General features: G+C 30.4%; 2 protein-coding genes across 3 annotated transcripts; one reads left to right on the top strand and one right to left on the bottom strand.

Moving 5' to 3' along the window:
- The first annotated feature begins 224 nt into the window (after nt 1-224).
- On the top strand, nt 225-4,856 carry LOC124937923 (condensin-2 complex subunit H2). Of its 2 annotated transcripts, XM_047478259.1 has the most exons (12): nt 225-354; nt 445-688; nt 775-874; nt 1,552-1,658; nt 1,800-1,942; nt 2,408-2,849; nt 2,917-3,083; nt 3,170-3,358; nt 3,438-3,521; nt 3,612-3,713; nt 3,791-3,949; nt 4,303-4,856. In XM_047478259.1, exons 2-12 carry the CDS (start codon nt 505-507, stop codon nt 4,642-4,644), a joined length of 2,019 nt encoding a protein of 672 aa, XP_047334215.1. In that variant the 5' UTR covers nt 225-354; nt 445-504; the 3' UTR covers nt 4,645-4,856. The 2 variants fall into 2 exon arrangements, with proteins under 2 accessions (XP_047334215.1, XP_047334214.1); XM_047478258.1 differs by lacking the exon at nt 225-354 and having other exon boundaries at nt 364-688.
- A 1,834-nt stretch (nt 4,857-6,690) lies between these two features.
- LOC124938503 (RING-H2 finger protein ATL2) lies at nt 6,691-7,814 on the bottom strand. Its single transcript, XM_047478947.1, has one exon. It carries the CDS (start codon nt 7,727-7,729, stop codon nt 6,860-6,862), a length of 870 nt encoding a protein of 289 aa, XP_047334903.1. The 5' UTR covers nt 7,730-7,814; the 3' UTR covers nt 6,691-6,859.
- Nucleotides 7,815-11,541: the final 3,727 nt, after the last annotated feature.

Below are 11,541 nucleotides of genomic sequence, written 5' to 3'. Positions count from 1 at the left end.
TATTGACATTTAAAATTTAAAATTTTTTATGTTTTTTTTATTATTATTAAAAATTACTTTTTAATATATATATATATATATATATATATATATATATATTAAAATATTTTAAGTATTTTTATCCCAAACATAAAATAAAAATATATACACTCCCTTCAAATCACCCCAAAGTTTATTTAAATAAACCCTTAGAAAAAGCACTTGGGCTTTTACATAGACCGGTAGATAGGCCCAAATCCTTGTTTGTGTTTCTGAACCGGGGGTTCTTCGTTCTTGGTCGAAAATTTCGAATTCACCGTCTCCCTCCTCCGTCTTCCATTCTGAATCTCATCTGATACGTTCTTTCGCTTTATGGTATTGTCTCCATTTCCCTCGATTTGCTTTCAAACTTCTTCAATTCTTAATCTCTGTTTTAGGGTTTCCGTATTTGCTTTCTCATCTTAGGACTTGGGAATGAAATTCTTTTGACGGGGAAATGGGTATTACGATTCGGGTTGAACGAAGATGAGTCACGACAGAGAAGAACCGGGTAGTAGCCGGATCCACGCCGTACAGCCACTTCGTGACCTAGAATCGAATTGGACCGTCGATCTCGCTAAAAACCTAGAGGAATACCTTCTAAAGATCTGCTCGGGTGAAATCACTGGTGAAGATAGTAGTAGTCCCCTTTCTGTAAATTTTGCTGAAGGTTCGCACTTTACAAGTTCTACACATATTTTGAAATTTCTTGTTTTGTTTCCTACTGATACAATTTCTTTCCTTTGCAACGAAAAGCTGCGTTACTGCTTCAGGGTTCAATTCAAGTGTACAGCAGGAAGGTTGAATATCTATATTCATTGGTTTTACATGCCTTGGAATTCATTTCGCATAACAGGTGTGGTTTTTCATTCATCATATTAATCAATACATTTGAGGTTTTATTGAAGAAGATATGCTGTGCCCTTCTCTTGATTTACAATTTTTTGGACTTTCTCCTGCTAGCTGAGACTCATTTTCATTAATCCATGGAAACTCCTATGAGAAAACCTAAAACATGGTGATCAATATGTACTCAAAAGAAAACTTAGAAAAAAGATTGCAGGGGTTAGCTATCTACATGTTTCAAACTCCTTTTCTGCCTGGTATTAGCTATCTACATGTTTCTGTTATTACTAGTCTTCACTTATTAAATGAAAATTTTGATGGACCTTAAAGAAACCTAATATGATTGCAGGGGTTTAAGTTGTTCAAATTCAACAAAGTTTTTAATAATGATTGTTGGATTGGACATGTTACTAGGCCAACCAAGTATATATGAAAAATTTGAATATATTATGCTATCAAAGAAGCTTAGAGTTCCCTGATGTGTAATTAACTCTCTCTACCTGTATTAAATTGATGACTAATTCTAGGATAATGTAAACATCTCTTTTTTATCAATATCATCACTAATATTTCTTGGAAAATTAGTGTAATGATGAAATAAGTCATATTGTAATGATATCAAGTTGTAGAATTTAAATATTCACTAAACTTGCATTAGTCATTGTTTTGCTGTCATGTGGTAAGCAGGCAGCAGGTTCAACCTGAAGGTACATCAGCTCAAGAAAACGAGAATACTCCTCAAGCAGTTACCGATGAAGAAAATGAAAATTTCTTGGATTTGGATGATATTCCAGGTAGTCCTTTTTTCTTCTTTTCTTTTCTGCGAAAAGGAAAGAACCTTCTATTAATAATGAAAAGGATTTACATCATAAATTTCATTCGTCAGAGTATGTTGCAGTATATATTAATTGAACTTTTATGTAATTGTTATGCAGTTGATCCGAAAAATTCGCTAGACATAGATATAGGAAGAGAGGATGCATTGAATCACTTTGTGAAGCCACCTGCAAATTTAGTTGTTCTTGAAGGTGATTGCTTAGAAGCTACTGGTGATTGTGGGGAACTGGAGACATACTTGGTACCTTTTTCCCTATATTCTTCTTTGGAAAATAAAGGATTAATCTGTACACCATTTAGGGCTGTTATTTTTCATCAACTTTTTTCATGTTGATCATGATATGGAAAATCATAATTCATTATGTTCTCCAAAATTTAGAAAGTTCTAGAAAATAATATAAAAAATTGATCTAGAAAGAAAATCGTTTTATGCGAATTTTCAATTCAGTAATGATAGGGAGCGGGAAAAAAATGTCAAGAAAGTCTAGGGAAATGATGTGTCATTTTCTGAGTGGCTTGAAAATTTAATAGGAGAGAGAATTTTCAGATTTTCAAACAATTCAGGAAATGACACATCATTTCCCTAGACTTTCTTGTCATTTTTTCCCGCTCCCTATCATTACTCTTTTCAATTAAACCGTGACAAATACTAGTTTCCATATAGGCTCTATTTTGAAAATTAATTCTTATTCCTTTGTGGTTGCAGTTATCCACGAGCAATCTTTATCGGGATTTTATCATATTGGAACCTTGTAATGCTACAGCAGTTGATGATTACTTAAAAGATGATTCTAAGGCTGGAAGAGACAGGAATGGTTCATGTAGAAGAACTTCCTTCTCTGCTGCCAAATCGCGCAAAATCCTAAATTCCCCTTTGAACCAATCTGGGGGAACTGCACGTAGACAATCTGTTGGGAAGAACAAAAATGTGAACCCCGAACAAACTCCAATCGTTGAAAAAATTAATCCAAATGATTCTTGTATTAGGAATGACTCATTTGCCTTTGAAGAAAATATTCATGAATTTGAAGTGGGCGATGGAAATGCAGAACCAGAAGAACCTGATGTTTCTGATGATGAACATGATCCTTGGAAGCCTTTGAATCCTCATGAGCCTGGGAATCTTAAAGTAAAATCTTTTAAAAAAGGTACCATTTATTCTTTAGATTCCTAAAATGCTTGGTTTTGTGCACTTATCTTTTCAACTTCGAGCAGTAAAAGCTTTCCGAAGGCAGAGGACTACTAAATTGCACCATTTACAGACTGATTTTCCTCCCGCAAAACTGAATGGTACAATTAGTCCAGAATTTAATGAATTATTTGAAATGCGATCCAGAGCATCTGACAGACAAGATGTAACCCAGATTCCTCCATATGAAAAGGTTTTTTATATTGAAATTTTTAACTAAATGTTTTAATCTGTTCGAAAATGGTTTTCTATCATAAATCTTTGATTTCTTTTATGCAGTTGAGGCAAGCACTAGTTGATGGGGTCAAAGATAATGATTTATTCCAAAATCAGAATGATCAGAAGGATCAGAACGATGATGTTGACGACAACAATGACCTAGAAGACTTCAGTTTTGATGTACCCGACTTTGAGATTCCAGAACATACGTTTGATTGTGGAGGAGACGTGCCAATACAAACCGAGAAGGTTGAATCGAACCGCCGTTAAAATGTTTTAATTATTAGACAAGTAACATTTTTTAATTGGGAATATTGGAATCTTGCAGCATGATGATGGTGTTACAACTCAAGAATCACAAGAGGGTCCGAGTTCTCAAGCAAGCCTGGAAGATCTATGTCGTTCTCACTTGGTGAGATCATCTTTTTGGATTTGTGTTCATATTTGATATATCAAAAGTTATAACTATAGAAAGATCGATAATCTGTCCTTTTGAATTCAGGATGCTCTTCTAGCTAGCATTGCAGAAACAGAGGAACGGACGGAATTAGCTACACGTGTCTCCACATGGAAACAAAGAATTGAACAAAATTTGGAAGAACAGGTATGTTTTTCTAGACAAAATCTCCAGCTTTGTAAAAAGGAAGAAGATTATTATAATAACACTGATACATTGTGAAGGAATCGCGTCCAGAATTTGATATTCATGAATATGGCGAGAGAGTTTTAGACAAGCTATCCTCACAAGCAGGAGAGAAACCTGTATTATCATATGGGGATATTGTCAGAGGACAAGAGAAGCACGAGGTTGCTCGAACGTTTTCTGCACTTCTACAATTGGTAATTATTTATTGTCCTAATTGAAATCAGAATTAGAAATCATAGAATTACAATTCCTAAGCAGAAAGGGTGAAATTGAAATTAGAAAGTCATATATATTTCAATTCCAATCCTTATTTTAAATCATCAAACAATCAATAATCAAATCTCAGTAACACAACATTCTTCCAATCCCCTCATTGTTTGTTTATATAGTAAACTTCAAAATGATTTAAAACCTGTACATTTTCTTCCATTCTTCACTTGTTTGAATTCGGAGTAACCAAAATTAGTCAATAGTTATTTTCTCCTCCCCTTTCCCATTTTCCATTTGCTGCTTCTGCTTATTGTTTGATTATAACCACAAATTTCAGGTAAATAATAGAAATGTTGATCTAGAGAAGAATGCTGGATCCGTCTGCTATGAAGCTGCAAATCCATTCCATGTGCGCCTCATTAGCCATGTCAAGAAACAGGTAGTGCTTCCATCATCAAAGAAAAAGAAGAGGATAAATTCTCCAATACAGAAAAGAGCTTCCAAAGATGACAATAGTAAATTGTCTGCAAAGGGGAAAAATCCAGCAGTCAGTTCGACTCCTTCAGAAGCAAACTGCAATTTTGCAGTAAATTTAGAAAAACCAAATGGTATTAGATGCACACCCGATAGCAAAAGAAGGCGTAAATCGCGACATGTTCAACCGATGGACATGACATGACATGACGACCCATTTAGCAAGAAAGGTTAGGCTCTTCTGTCTCTTTCTTTATTAACACTAATCATTTGTGTCAGCACTAATGTATTTAGGAGACTTACCTGCACCCTTTTTACCATATGATGATTTGTAACATGATTTAGTTGTACTAGGGTATGTATGCCTATTAACAATCATTGACAAAATATTTGTAAATCTGGTTTTGTTCATCTTCTTGTAAATCTGGTTTAGGAGACTTATTTATTATTAGTTGCTTGTTATAGCAATGACAAATTTAAATGCAGGAATTATTATATTGTACTATCTTATTAATCTTCCATTTACTCAACGATGCTTCCATTTGAAAATTGAGTAATCTTTTAAGAAGTAAAATTATACGCTAATTTGTCTTAATTACATACAAAATGCTTGAAATATGAATTCGAAGAGATTTATCGACTATTATCCAAAATATTATCAAACTTGTTGGCTAGTTATAAGATATTATGATCCAATATATTAAGGTCATTGATGTTTAATAACCGAATTCACGAGACTTGGCACTCTTGATTTGGTCATCCTATTGCCATAGTTGTTTCTCGGAGACTTGGATTATACACCGACTCAATCAGATCGGAAATCGGCCTGAGATATAAGGTTTATTAAAACAATCAAACTAATTTGATTCATACTAAATCTATTAATTCAATTTGATAAGTTATGATATAAGAAATTTCTGATATATGAATTAACTTGTTTTTGGTTTTTGTTTAATAAGAAATTATTATTATATTGGTATTTTTTAATTAATTTTATTTGTTTAATAATAAAGTTGACTAAAATTATTTTATAAATATTGAATATGAATTATTTAATTTATATGATTGATAAATGAGTATGAATTATTGAATTTATATTTAATCCGCTAAATATACAAGAGATTACAATTGGAAATAAAATAAAAATGATTGTTTAATTTTATTTAATATTGTTTTGTTCGATCTGAAAGAAGGAATAAAGTATTATCTTAGCTAGTTGTATATTAATTTATTAAAAATGAGAATAATAAATAAAATATTAAAAAGAAACAGACGTGAATGCATTATTATTGTTGAGAAAGAGTAAAGGAGACATTTGCGTGTGGCGGCTGTCTTCATTCCGAAAAATGTCAATGCCCCCCTCAAACAATAGCCATCAATGTTTTTTCAATTTTGCATTTTGACCCTCCATCTTTTTATAACAACAAAAAATAACCGATAGAAATATGTTATGACCGACTCAAACCAGTTGTTTTTTGTTTCATGTAATATCATTTTGGAGAAAAGAGCTACCATTTTAATTTAATTTATGTATATCATTCAATAATAAAAGTTAAAATTGAAACTTTTTATCATTTATCAATAAATTCTTAAACTTAAAACTTTTTATCATTTATTAATAAATTCTTTAAATTGATATAAATTTATTTTTAAATAAGATAATAAATATAAAAAGTTTACTTAATATTATATTATTATATAAAATTAATTTATAAACATAAAAGAACCTTAAATTAAAATAAGTGGAGATAAAAAAAACTTTTTAAGTTATGTTCACTGTTTTTTCAAATAAACACTAATAATTATTCAAATAATTAAAAATAATTCTTATTTTTTTATTTATCTATCAAATTATTTAATTTATTAATAAAATATTAAAATAATCATTATTTTAAATTATTATTTTATATTTTATTTATATATATTAATATATTATAAGTATTTTTACTTAAAAAATAAAATAAAATAAAAAATATTTCTATCTTTCTCAAGGAACAATAATTTTTATCCAATTAATTAAAAATAAATAGTTTATAAATATAATTCATTTTATTCTTTTACAATTTTATAAAATCAAATTAATTTAATATAAAATTTAAAAAACTGAAACACCAATATTTTAACTTTTCTTAGTTTAGAATAAAGATGATTTTGGAATTTTCCTTTTTCCTGAATTTCACATGTGACGGCTAATAGACAGTTTTTCTTTTTATAATTATTATTTTATTTTACGAAGCTAAAAAGTTAATAATTACAACAAATAAAGATTTCTCTAAAGTTTACTTTATCTTCTTCTTCGCCAAATAATAATTAAAAAAAAACAAAAAAAAACAGGATAAGGATACTATGTACAAGTTAATGACTCGCCAAGTATACATCAATACCAATCACATAGTGCCACGTGTAATATACTCAATTTTTTACCTAGGAGTCTGACTCACTATAAGTTGATGAGTCGACTCGTCCGAACCTCGCTCAACATCAGCCTCGTTACCTACCGAACCTTTTCTATTCATACTCAACATTCTCCTGAACGAACGTAACCGACTCGCCGGCGATTTAAACCCCTGACTCGCCGGCGAACTCGTTCCGACTTCCTCTTCCAACTCGTTACTCCTTGACACATTAATCGACAATTCAATTGTTTTTCTCCGATCACTCAACGACGATGAAGCCATAGGCGGATCGGTTTCATCATGCACAAACGTAGAAGAACACAGATCTGAAATCGAATCGGTTACTACATCTGTTCTGTTTCTATCAGGCTCATCTACTACAGTAACAACCACCTCGTTTAAAGTTTCCGGCACCGATTCAACCGGCGATCGACAAAGCGGACAAGTAGAATGAGAATGAAACCACATATCAATACAATCAATATGAAAACTATGACTACATTTAGGCATAATACGACCTTTCTCTCCTTGTTCGAAATCAGATAAACAAACCGCGCATTCAAGTCCTTCTGGATGATCTTTTGAAGAATAGATGAAAACTGGAAGTGATTCGAGTACGGAAGGATCGAGGCCACGGAAACCGGAAACACCGGAGACGGCGGTTGGATTTCCGGTATCGACGTAGAAGACTAGATGCGTACGGCGACGAGCGCGGTTACGAGCTACGCGACGGCGAGTTCGAAGAAGGTACCAACGGGCGTATATGTGGAGACAAGCCATGAACATGACGATTCCGAAGAGGATAACGATTGCGCTTAACATGATTCTTCCGCTTAGAGCGTATGTTGTTGAAGGAAGTGTTCTTGGCTGAGGAACGGTATCGTTGTTATCCATGATTGACGAGAACGGAGGTTTTAGAGAGAGAAAGAAGGAGGAGAGAGAATTGGAATTTGGGATTTGGAAATTGGAAGTGACGATGGAGACTCTGACGAGAAGCGATAGATGGCGTCGAGATGAGAGGGAAAGTTCTTGTGAGTTTCGGTTTTTCTCTCTCTAACGTCATCTATGGAGAAAACGCGGGATAGAGATAATGACGAGTATGCCCTTTAATTATTTACAAAACTACTTTATTAACCTCATGGTGGTGGTGGATTAGTTGCTTCCATTTCTTTATTTTATTTTATTTTATTTTGAAAAAGGATAATAAATAAGACGCCACTAAACTTTAGGGTGAATTTTAAATATGCAAAAGTAAGGACATATAAGGTGATAGAATTTTACTTTTAGGACTTATGATTAATGTGATTTAAATGATTGATTATAATTATGAGGTGTTATGATTTTTTTAATAAAGAAATTATGTGTTATTAATTTTTCTTTTGACATTCAAATTAATCTTTTTTGTTTGTGTAATAAGTTAATTGATTTTAAAACATATGTTTTATAGTTAATTATGTTTGATTAACTTCACTAGTTTAAATTACAAAAGTGTTTTTTAAGAAATTATGTCATAAATTTTAATTTAAAACGTCTTAAATGATTGTAAAAAAATAAATGTGAGATGTAATGATAATTTTCTATATAAAAGAAAAAGTTAATTTGGTTTGATTAATAAGAAGATTTATATAGTTGAATATTAAATAAATTATCAAAAACATAGTTAGTCTCTCCTCTCCAAAATATTTACATGTTCGATAATAGGTTAGGTGACGTGTTTGTTATTTTTATAGAATGTCATTTTATTTGAGAATGAAAACAATTTGATTTATTTTTATTTCGTAATTTGGCTTGTCTAATTATGTTTAAACCATTTTTTTTTATTACATAGTGATAATTAATATACAAATTAATCTATGATGTTTCACTATCATTTCAAACACCTCCTAGACCAAATCAAATACACAACCAAAATATATTTTTATGAAACTTGGAAGAAGATGAAATCTAAAGGCCATTATTTAAGGATAACTCGTATTCCCATTGACAAAAAGGAGAAACTTTCAATGTGGAAGGACCACTCAAAATATTCCAACTCACACATGATTGTGTGTTGGTCCAACCATAAAATTCTTATATGTTGAAGATTATTTATTCATAATTTGCGGTTACCTTTATAATAGACCAATTGTTATTTGGTTGGGAATCATATTTGGTTATGAAAGAGACAAATCTCATTTTCTTAATTACTTATAATTAAAAGTCTCTTGGTTTTTATATTCTAGCTGCTATTAAGTATATTTGATCTTGGTTTTGAGACTATAAAATTTTGTTGTTTCCATCAACATTAGTCTCTAATTTAAAATTAAATAAATTAAATAAATTAGATATTAATAATTTTTTTAAAACAAAATAATTTTCTCAAAGTCACAAATATTTAAAAACTTTAGACCAACACATAAAAATTGGTATATAGACTATTTTTATTTATTATTTTGTATATTAAAATATAAATGAATTGACAATTTTATATAATAATTTAAAGTTTTAATAAGTTAATTAGGAATTTTAATATGTAAACTTTATAATTTATAAATTAATTAATGAATTTAAAAATAAAGTGTTAATTTCTTTCTATTTAATTTAATCATTTTGGGGCTAAAAGAATAATTAATTTAATTTATATTTAAATATAAATTATTATAAATTATTTTTAAATAATTTCAAATTTATTGATAATTTATTATCGACGAGAGGATGTAAGTTCTCGCCCTATTCTACTTTGAAATTATTTTTAATACTAAGTTATATTTGTTTGGTTTAAGTGAATTCTTGCACGTTGTATCATATTTAAAAAATATATATATTTTAATAAAATTATATAAAAAATATTTTTAATATTATATATGATAATATATGAAAATTTATATTACTATCCGACACACAATTACAAATCACCCGAATTCTAAATGCTATTTAACTACATTGATTTTCTATAACTTAAATTATTACTTCTACAAATGAAAATAAATAATTATAATATAAAAAAAAAAAGGAGTAGATGTGATTGTCAATACTAACCGAGGTTTAGGCTCTAATTTAAAAATTAATAATTTTTTAAAAACAAAATAAATTTCTCAAAATCACTTCTAGATAGCATTTTTAAAAACCTCTCACATAAAAATTGATATATAGACTATTTATGTTTTTATTTATTTTTTTGTATATTAAAATATTAATGAATTATTAGTTTAATTATTGGACAATTTTATATAATAATTTAAAGTTTTATAAGCTATTTGGGGATTTTAATAAGTTATATAAATAACTTTTTATTATATATGAAAATTTATATTATTATAAATAAATAAAATTTAACTCTTATAAAATTTGAAAAGATAATTGATTATGTTATATATTTATTTGTGTTTATAAGTTATGAGCAGAATCACAATAAAATCGAGATATAGTCGGGAACACAAATATCGTTCCATCATCATTGATCAATTATAGGTCAAACCAGAAAAAAAAAAAGCACACTTAACATAATAATCCAAATAAAAAATGTCATTGCAAATTATAATTTTCACATATACTTGTTATATATATATATTCTTATATTTTAATAATAATAAATTTTATTTTAATATATATTTATATTCTTTAAATATTTAAAAATCTTAACTATAATTAATTATTTAAATTATAACTAGAAAGGTTTTAATCTTCTTAAATTATTTTATTATATGTATAATATTTTCTAAATTTACTTATTTTCTTTTCTTCGTAGAAGGTCCGATAATCGGAACCAATATTTAGTATTAGAGCCTATTTGAAGAACATGTCGTCGACAAAAATCAACTAAAGATGCGGCGACAATAAAGATCGGAAGAAAATGGAATGTGACGCTCTCCTATCTGTTACTCACAAAGAGTAACTACTCGGTGTGGGTGTTGAATATGTGGGTAAACTTACAAGAACAAGGAGTGTGGGAAGCCGTGATGCTCGACGAGGTCGACAAACGGAAGGATAAGTCTATCGTCGTCATCTATCAAGCACTCTCTGATGACGTACTTCTCATGGTGGCCGAGAAGGATTCCGTCAAGAAAGTGTGGGAGATGCTAAAGACGATGCATGTTGGAGTGAAGAGAGTCAATGAGACAAAAATGTAAACCTTGAAGACACACTCCGAGACAATTCACGTGAAGAAGGAGGAGTCGGGGATTATTTCGCCATGAAATTGACATCCATCGTGACTATTATTCGCTCGTTGGGAGAGAACGTGGAGTAGAGCTTTGTCGTCAAGAAGTTTCTTAGAGTCATACCACAAAAATACATGCAGATCATTATCGCGATCAAGCAATTTGGTGACCTCAATAATATGACCATTGAGGAGATCATCGGTCGTCTCTAAGTCCATAAGGAGATACTTCGCAGCTATGGAGACTAAGAGAAAGAGAAGCACCTCTTGCTCACGCATGGTGAATGGATGTCACGAATGAAGAAAAATATAGAACCCAATTTTTCATTTGAATCGTCGAGTCGTAGCGGCAACGGTGAAGATAATCGAGGTTGTGGCAAAGAATGGGGACGATGGCGAGGTTATGGAGAAAGCTCATATCGACAAAAAGACACCAACCTCAACAAAGACAAGAGCACAGTGAAGTGTTACGCTTGTCAAAAGTACGGACACTTTGCGACTAAGAGCCCTCAAAAAATTCACGTCGATGAGGCAAACCTTACTAGCTTTCATGATGAGAAGCCAACAT

This window comes from Impatiens glandulifera, chromosome 5 (assembly GCF_907164915.1).
Source record: "Impatiens glandulifera chromosome 5, dImpGla2.1, whole genome shotgun sequence".
NCBI lineage: Eukaryota > Viridiplantae > Streptophyta > Magnoliopsida > Ericales > Balsaminaceae > Impatiens > Impatiens glandulifera.
The sequence above is the reverse complement of the archived record's forward strand: the minus strand, read 5'-3'. Positions and strand labels throughout refer to the sequence as shown.

Excerpts from the sequence above, each read along its gene's own strand:
- LOC124937923 (XM_047478259.1), top strand. The coding sequence starts at position 505 with ATGAGTCACGACAGAGAAGAACCGGGTAGTAGCCGGATCCACGCCGTA. Across the intron at positions 1,943-2,407 it reads GGGAACTGGAGACATACTTG|TTATCCACGAGCAATCTTTA; the intron begins GTACCTTTTTCC and ends TTGTGGTTGCAG. Across the intron at positions 3,522-3,611 it reads ATCTATGTCGTTCTCACTTG|GATGCTCTTCTAGCTAGCAT; the intron begins GTGAGATCATCT and ends TTTTGAATTCAG.
- LOC124938503 (XM_047478947.1), bottom strand. The coding sequence starts at position 7,729 with ATGGATAACAACGATACCGTTCCTCAGCCAAGAACACTTCCTTCAACA.